The 8,114-nt window shown below is 30.5% G+C and overlaps 1 protein-coding gene across 1 annotated transcript; it reads right to left on the bottom strand.

Annotated features, from left to right (window-relative positions):
• Positions 1–6,287: 6,287 nt before the first annotated feature.
• On the bottom strand, positions 6,288–7,588 carry LOC130801563 (FCS-Like Zinc finger 2-like). The gene is made up of 2 exons (XM_057665432.1): positions 7,055–7,588; positions 6,288–6,955 (listed from the first exon to the last, which is right to left on the bottom strand). Exons 1-2 carry the CDS (start codon positions 7,408–7,410, stop codon positions 6,754–6,756), a joined length of 558 nt encoding a protein of 185 aa, XP_057521415.1. The 5' UTR covers positions 7,411–7,588; the 3' UTR covers positions 6,288–6,753.
• Between the last annotated feature and the right edge of the window lie 526 nt (positions 7,589–8,114).

Raw genomic sequence — 8,114 nt, 5'->3', positions numbered from 1 at the left:
GTATTAGGATGCTCTTCATTACTTTTCTCTATTACCCATGCTAAAATATTGACACATATTTTAGAATAAAAATTAAAATATTATATTCCCTCTATTAAAATTCCATCAAACAATTCTAGCAATTAAATTAAATTATGAATCCTCCGTTACATTTTAGTAATGGAGAGGATCCTAGTTCGTACTAAAGGGGTTCAATAGATTTCTTCTAAAAGAAAGGGAAGCTTTTGAATTAGGTGCGAAACCAAATAATAAAAGCTAGGGGGTCGAAACAATATGACACGAGTCTAATAAAAATGGCGTGCAAAGTAATTTATAATTGAAAATATGCAAGGGTCGAATTGAAAAATCAGACCGTAAGAATAAACTGCAAAATTGAGCAGTTGTAGGAGATTTTGCATGCTGTAAATGTAATATAGGAATTTGATTTTTATCTTCTACAAAAAAATTAATTCCCTTTTTCTTTTCATTTGTCGAAAATTTTAATTATCTTAAAACATATGCCTTATAATTGCTGCCAAAGTCCAAAAACAATGGTAAGTCTAACATAGTCATAGAGTACACAACTCCGCACTTTATATTTTACACTTCCTAACACGTACTCACTATTTTAGTGTGCGTCTTTTAAATATAAGACTTATTATATACTCAACTCGATTAAGAATAACCCACTTCGAATTACTAATCTAATTTAAACTTATTAATGCTTTATTAAAACTTTTCACCAGTAAATAGATCACCATTTTTCCCAAGAGAAACTACATAATATAGAATTACCAGTTGTCCAACTCAACAAACGCACCTATATAAACGTGTTTACTTAACTTACATATTACTCAATTCCTTTGAATTTATTTTTTTTATTTTGCGCACAAAATTTATTCTTGGTTTGATATAAGAAAATAGGTGGTATGCATTCTTGCATGCAATAAAAGAACTGAAATGTAAAAAATAAGAATTAATCCAAAAATGTATGTCTACTTCTTTGATAGACAATTTTGAACCCGGTCCATTTATTGTTTGATGATACACATTTTGTATCTGCAAGAAGAATGAGCCCACATCATGTCACCCATTCAATCAAATTTATCATTTTTTGTCAATACACATGCAATTGAAGCATTACTAGTATGCTGTACTCCTAAATTGTAAGTAAATATGTATCCTAATTCCTAAGAGGATGTCCACATTGGTCCCCATCTTATTGTCATCAATTTAATTATTTGTTTTATGGATTAGCGACTAGAGTATATATACACTAAAGCAAATATTTATTTATGAATAATATAAAATGATAATATAGTAGAAATATATAAATAAATGATTGATGAGTACATCTTTCACTTTCACAAATACCTATTATATACCGTTATAAGTGATTTTGTGCTTATACTTCTTTCAGCAGTTATTCATACTTTTACAAGTTATTGTACTTTCCATGTACTCGATTTAAAAAACTATTTTTATTGAAGTTAGCTCACAATTTAATTCAATTTGTTGATTTAACTTATGCACTTTCATTAACTTACTAGCTTCGAAAATGTGTTATAGCCAATAGGCGTTGATTTAATTGGAATAATGCTTTTATTTCATTAGTTTTTATCAATTGTAAAGAAAATTATGATTTACTTCAAAAAAATAAATATGAAATTTCATTAATGTTACTTTGTTTTGTGCTGCTATTTCAAACGTTATAATATCAATGTTTTACAAAAAAGGTATCAAGTCACTAAACGCTACTTTGTCAAATCCTCATATTTTTTTAATAAGTAGCATTTTAATCAAAATAAACTGCAAAACCTTATTTTAAACACTACGTGGAACACACTCTGCAACATTTGAAAAATTAATATTTTAAGACGAGTAAGTTTAAGAGAATTATCAGTGCGAAAATGATCTTAGATACACATGACATGAAACATTCTCAATTTAATTTCTTCCCTCTTTTCCTTTTCTTTTATTTTGATTAAAATACCCAAACCCTTTTCTCCCTCTCTCACTTCGTTAAACCCTGAAACCAGCCAACCTTCATCCTTGTTCATTCCTTTGAGACTTTGAATGCCACAAGCAAGATTCATCCTCAATTCTCGCCTTGGTTTTCGCAAGCAGAACCTTCATCCTCTTCCTCTCGATTCAAAATCGTCTTTCCCTTTTCGTCCTCTCCGTGCAGCAGAATTGGGCAGCAGACCCAGATCTCACCGAAGCCACGAACACCACTTCTCACGGTTGTTCTACAATCCTAATCAGCGTTCCTCTTCTCGATGCTAGCATTATATTCTCTGAAATTTGGTAAGAAAACAACCTTCATCTTTAATCCTTGTCTATTTTTCGAATATAGAACAAATTTATCTTCTTCTTCACTCTATGCATGTCAATATCATTATAACTAATTCTTTTTCATTCTTGAAGATTCAAGACACATCAATTAGATTGAATTACTGATTTTTCATGGGGAAACAAGCAGTTTCTACAAAATACAATCAACACTCAATAGTTGTTTCTTTCGGGGCAAACATCAATTCGAAAACCATTCCATTTCTCAAAGGCTCCTATTCCTTTAGGGTAGGGTAATAATCTCTATTCTTTTGTTATTTTGAAATCCTCCTGCAAGTTCTATAACATTGTGATTACACTTCTTTCCCTTGTATAATCTTTCATTCATGTGTTAAACCCTAAATGTTGTTGAATCTTGGAATGTATATGAGTTAGTTAGATGAGTTATTAAATTGGAAATTCATGGAAAATGTGTTATTAGTGAGTTGTGTGATGATGAGAATTTAAGTGTGGGCTATGATTTTAGTAGTAGAGTATTCGAATGATTTAGTTGTGGTTAGTTCAGTGTTCTTGGATGTAATATTAACCTTTTCAAATTATGGTAATGGTAAATGTTGATTAATTGGTTGTTATTGAAGGTATTTAGGCTTCGTGTGGAAATTGTTAGTTGAATGGATAAACTAGCTGAATCTTTCTTTTGGATAGTTTGTTAATCTTGTTTAGTTTCTTGGTTTTGAGTTTAGATGAACATGGAAGTGTTTGAATTGTAATATAAAGGGAATTTTGGAGACATATAATCTTTACAAGAATTTAGGCTAGACTAAAGCAATGTTATTTATTTTGATGATATTGAGGGTTGGAGTTAGGACTTGCACAATTTCTGAAATGAGAAATATTAGAATAGAAGATGGAAGTAAGATGCATTCTTAGGATGAGATGCAATGAGCTATATGAACCTAGTTGTGGTATCGTATGCTTTGTGGTGATGTTATATTTGTTATGCTTCAGGAGGCGACAATATCGAGGAGCGTTCTAGTGATCGCGGAGTACCGTACTTAGATTCTTGAAGCGTTCTTTTTTGTGAGTAGTAGCAGTTCATTAAAGGGTCTGATCAGACTACATTCTTGAAAATAAACTTTTTACTAAAGCTCTTTTGAATTGGAAATTGTTGAGACAAATGTTGTTATGAATGTTTATGTTGATATTATGATATGGTCAATGGATAGGGCTTGCGAGCTGGTCATTGACGGAGTTGAGGAACATTGTTCCCTGCTCCCTGTTTTAAAGCGAATTGTCATTGAAATATTGACTAGCTTCACCCGAGAGCGACATAGCCTTAGAGCTATGGGGCATCTTTCAAACTAGACTCCCTGTGCGCACATAAATCTAGGGAACTGTTGTTGCTTTTAAACCTATGATTTGAATTAATGTGTTTTGTTGTTTTGGATTGTTACTTCTCATTCAGTTTAATCTGACCCCCTGTTGTTTCCATCTTTTAGTTTGATCACAGATCGGAACCGGTCGGGAACGATGGGTTAGCAGTGTTAAATAGCGTTCCAAGGATGTATATTGAGCTGAGCACGTAGGAATTTGTAGTTTTGCATTAGGATTTTGGATAAATGTAATTTGATTTGGTTGTGTTGGTTATATCAAACTTGTAGAGAATAGTATAATCATCTTGTGTTTCAGTTAGATGTTTGGTTTGAGAATTAGCTGAGTTAGTTACGTTAAAGAGCTGGTGACCCCTTTGCTCAAGTTTTGGAAGTGTGATATAAGTTCTTGGGAAACGAACCTAATGATGACCCTGTTTACTCAATCAACGGTAAGTCGGGTTGTTACACACTCAACGAAAGTTCTTATTTGGTAACCTAAACGCCTATCTTTTTCCATTGACCTCACCGAGTTCAATAATCATATTGTAACCTCCGATCATTTTGTTTAATTTTTAAATTTGTATGTAATTTTCAACCATTTTGAAACGAAGCAATGGTCATTGTCAATACCCAAGAGGTCAGGACTCAGGACTCCGATGGCTGACTACTAGAAAGCGCCATAAAAATGGTCCAAAAAACTGTTAGCATTTAGTTAATGACCAAGAAAATGTCAATAATGAACCATTTAAAAAGGGCCAAATTTGGAACTCTCCCTTTTCATTAAACGTAACAATATAAGTGGGTAACTAATAGCCAATCGACAATAGCTATTTAATTTTGAGTTTTTGCTATTTAGATTTACATCTCGAACTAAAAAGTAAAAGTATACTATTTTAGTGTGTATTAATTTTAAAAGTTATATAAATAGTATGTTAAGAAACATTTCAATTTTGAATTAATACATAAAAATTTTAGTTTTAGACGATTTGTTAATAAAGTTCACAACTTTGATTTATTACAACCTTTGTATTTTATTAATAGCTACAAGCCTACAATTTCACTCAAAGAACTCACATAAAAGGATTAATTGTATCTATTAATTAAAAAATGGAGTTTGTATGTAAAAGTCGCAACTTTGATTTTTTGTTTTTAAAATAAGTAAAAATTATTCAAAATAATTTAATATTTTATTGATTTTTTTATAATAATCACAAATTTGATTAAATATGAATAAATCTCAATTATAAAAGACACTTGCTAAAAATGCACCAAGGTAACCTCTTATATTGTTATTTATAGTACAAAAGTCAATTTGCATAAAATCCTATTCTAGTTCTAGACAAATGATACTTGAACTTAGGAGTTTTAAAAATCAATACAAAGTTCAAATTATTGGAAACTAGTCCATTCCAATTAGGCGAATAGAATTAACCAACAATTATATCACTAATTCTTTATTTTTCACTCAGCTTTTGTTTGCATTTCCCGCTCTTAAGCCCTTAAGGCTTAATATGGCCCAGTCGGGTCTAGTAGGATTGGATCCACGCCCACCCAACTAAGTGTTCGTACAATTTCACGAATACTCATGGAGTACTCCGTTAAGTGGATCTTTCTTTTGTCAACTTGTCATGCAAACAAGTAAGCAAAAAAAATATAAAAATTCATACAAAGTAAATTTTGTAAAATAATTCTTAAGATAAGTAGTTTTTTTTTTTAAGCTGTGATTTAGAGTTGTTCGCTGTTAGTAACAACAAATAAAGACCGAAAGTCAAAAAAAGTTTGTTCTCTGTTACTAACAGCGAACTAAAACTTTGACTATTTTTTACCTCCAGCCTTTATTTGCTGTTACTAACAGAGAACAGATGCGAGCTAGAAATAACAGATCTCCTATTTGATCAAATTTTAGCTTTGTTCGCTATTGGTAACAACAAACACAACCTTTTGCTTTTTCTAAACCCTCTATCTTTATTCGCTATTTCTAATTGCAATTAACCCCACACCTCAAATCTGAAAAAAAAAAAAATACTTATCTTAAAAAATAGTTTCAAAAATTAGCTATGATGTTGATTTATATATATATATTTTTACTTATTTATTTTAAATTTCACTTGTATATACAAATTCAAGAATCAGGACAAAACATACATCTGTAAAACACAAAGCACAAACGAAAAATAACACCCACTTTTCCTGCTTTTTCCATTGTATTATGATTATTCTTCTTCCTTTAGTATGCAAAAGTTGCAACATCATATCAAAATATTTCTTTCATCATAATAAAAACTCACAAAAACTGTGGGCTGTATTTACTTTTTTTTCATTATTTGTTATATTTTACTTTTTATCAATACGTAATTTCTTAACTAAAAATTTTAATATTATGAAAATGTTCGATTAGATAATTCAAATAAGATTTCAATTCACCATATTTTTCTAACACATTAGCCACAATATACTATAAAATAAGCTTAATAATCGGGATTCAAACAAGATATCATTTTACCATATTTTTCTAACACGTAAATGCAATGGAATAAAAAAAAGTAAATGCAAATAACTCCTATCTAACCATTATTTTAAAATGAAAAAAGTAAATGCAATGGAATAGAGCAAATATAATAAAAAAAAAAAAAATTTGATCCATTGTATAATGACTAATCTTCATTTAATATGCAAGGTTACACAACATCATATCATATTATGGAGTGAAAAAAAACCCAGAAAAAAAATATTGATCCAAAATTACTAATTAAGAGGTGAATAAAAAGAGCCATTCATCGAGTTTTTAATGGCCAAAAACCCATCAAAATCACCAACTCACATTCAAAATACTCATATGAACATCATATCATACTCTCCTGTGCTCTGTTTTTTTTTTTTTCTTTTTATGGTTAATATATATTTTTGATACAAATTTATCATATAGTCATATTATTCTCCCCAAAATTAGATATTTCAAAATTCAAAACTCAATAATTATTTTTAAAAAGGAAAAATAACCCTCCATTTTTCTTCCTTTGATGGTAATCCTTCTTCCATTACTCACTTTTTCCTTTTTTTTCATCCCAATTTCAATTATTTTTCCTTAATTTTCCTCCCAAACTAAGCACTAAGCAGCAGCAACAGTCCCCGTATGTAAATTGTAATTCTGGGTTTTACTAGATGAAGAATTTGTAGAAGAAGCAGAGGGAATAGATTTCTTTGCATCTTTTTTACTTCTTAAAACCTTCATTTTCCTATTCTTCTCCTTCGCTTCATCACTCTCTATTTGTTCTTGTCTACACTCTTCACTGCAAAATGGTGTATCCCCTCTGCAAATTCCCAAAAATAATAAAATCAATTTACAAAATTCAAACAAATCAATCAGAAGAACTGTTGAATATTGATTAGATCAAGTGAAAATTACAAACCTGTACATGAAGATATCATGATTTCCACCAAGGGGTTTGTTACAAAGAAAACAAGCTTCTAGAAAATGAGCTTGAGGAGAGTGAAACTCATCGAATCTTCCAGAACCATCGAAAAAACGACCAGATCTAGGAGAAGAAAAGGGGGAACGAGAAGAAATGTTTCTTAAACTATTTCTTCTTCTCATCATAATACTTCCACCTCCATTTACATTATTGTAACATAAAAATGGTTGATTCTGATGATTTGATATGGGATACCCATGATTTGTACTACCAGAAAACCCAGCAATTGATGCCAACCCATTATCTTCTTCCCTAAAACAGGGCCTTCTCATTGATGAAACTTGTGATTCCATATTTTCTGGGAAGATTTTGGTTGATTTTGGAAAATTTTAGAGAGGGAAAGTAGTGAGAGGGAGAAAAAGGTAGAGGAGTGTGAGAAGCAATTGAGGAGGTTTTAAAGACTTGTTTGGTCTGAGAGAAGAAAAAAATAAATTAAATACAAATTAAAATAAAATAAAGAAAAAATTAAAAAAAAGGGAGGAGAGAGAAAGTATAAACCACGAGCGGGTGTATGGAATCCCGTGCTACTGAATCCATTGGCTGCTTTGTTAAGGGATGTTAAGTTACTAATTTGCCCCGTGTTGCTTTTATTTTTCTTTTTATTAATAGTGTCTCGAGACTAAAAAGGATGGGTTTCGTTAACTCCTAAAATTAATCAAAATTATAAAACATCTCAATTAATCTGATAATTTATAATTTTAATATTTAGTGCATATTATTTTATAAATATAAATAGATATAGATTTTTGCTTTTGTGAATATTGGGCAATCAGCATATTATTTTAACTAGCTTGATAGAAATATAATACTCCCTCCGATCCAAATTAATAGTTTCATTTCCTTATTTGGCAAAACCTTTTTATTAGTCTCATTTCTATTTTTGGCAATCTATTTTTACTTAAATACCCTTAGTTCACACACGTAATTACGAATTTACCCCCGTATACCTTACTTACCCAACTACCCTTCACTACTTATCCTTCACTACTTACCCTTT

Source organism: Amaranthus tricolor, chromosome 15 (assembly GCF_026212465.1).
Source record: "Amaranthus tricolor cultivar Red isolate AtriRed21 chromosome 15, ASM2621246v1, whole genome shotgun sequence".
NCBI lineage: Eukaryota > Viridiplantae > Streptophyta > Magnoliopsida > Caryophyllales > Amaranthaceae > Amaranthus > Amaranthus tricolor.
The sequence above is the reverse complement of the archived record's forward strand: the minus strand, read 5'-3'. Positions and strand labels throughout refer to the sequence as shown.

Excerpts from the sequence above, each read along its gene's own strand:
- LOC130801563 (XM_057665432.1), bottom strand. The coding sequence starts at position 7,410 with ATGGAATCACAAGTTTCATCAATGAGAAGGCCCTGTTTTAGGGAAGAA. Across the intron at positions 6,956-7,054 it reads CATGATATCTTCATGTACAG|AGGGGATACACCATTTTGCA; the intron begins GTTTGTAATTTT and ends GGGAATTTGCAG.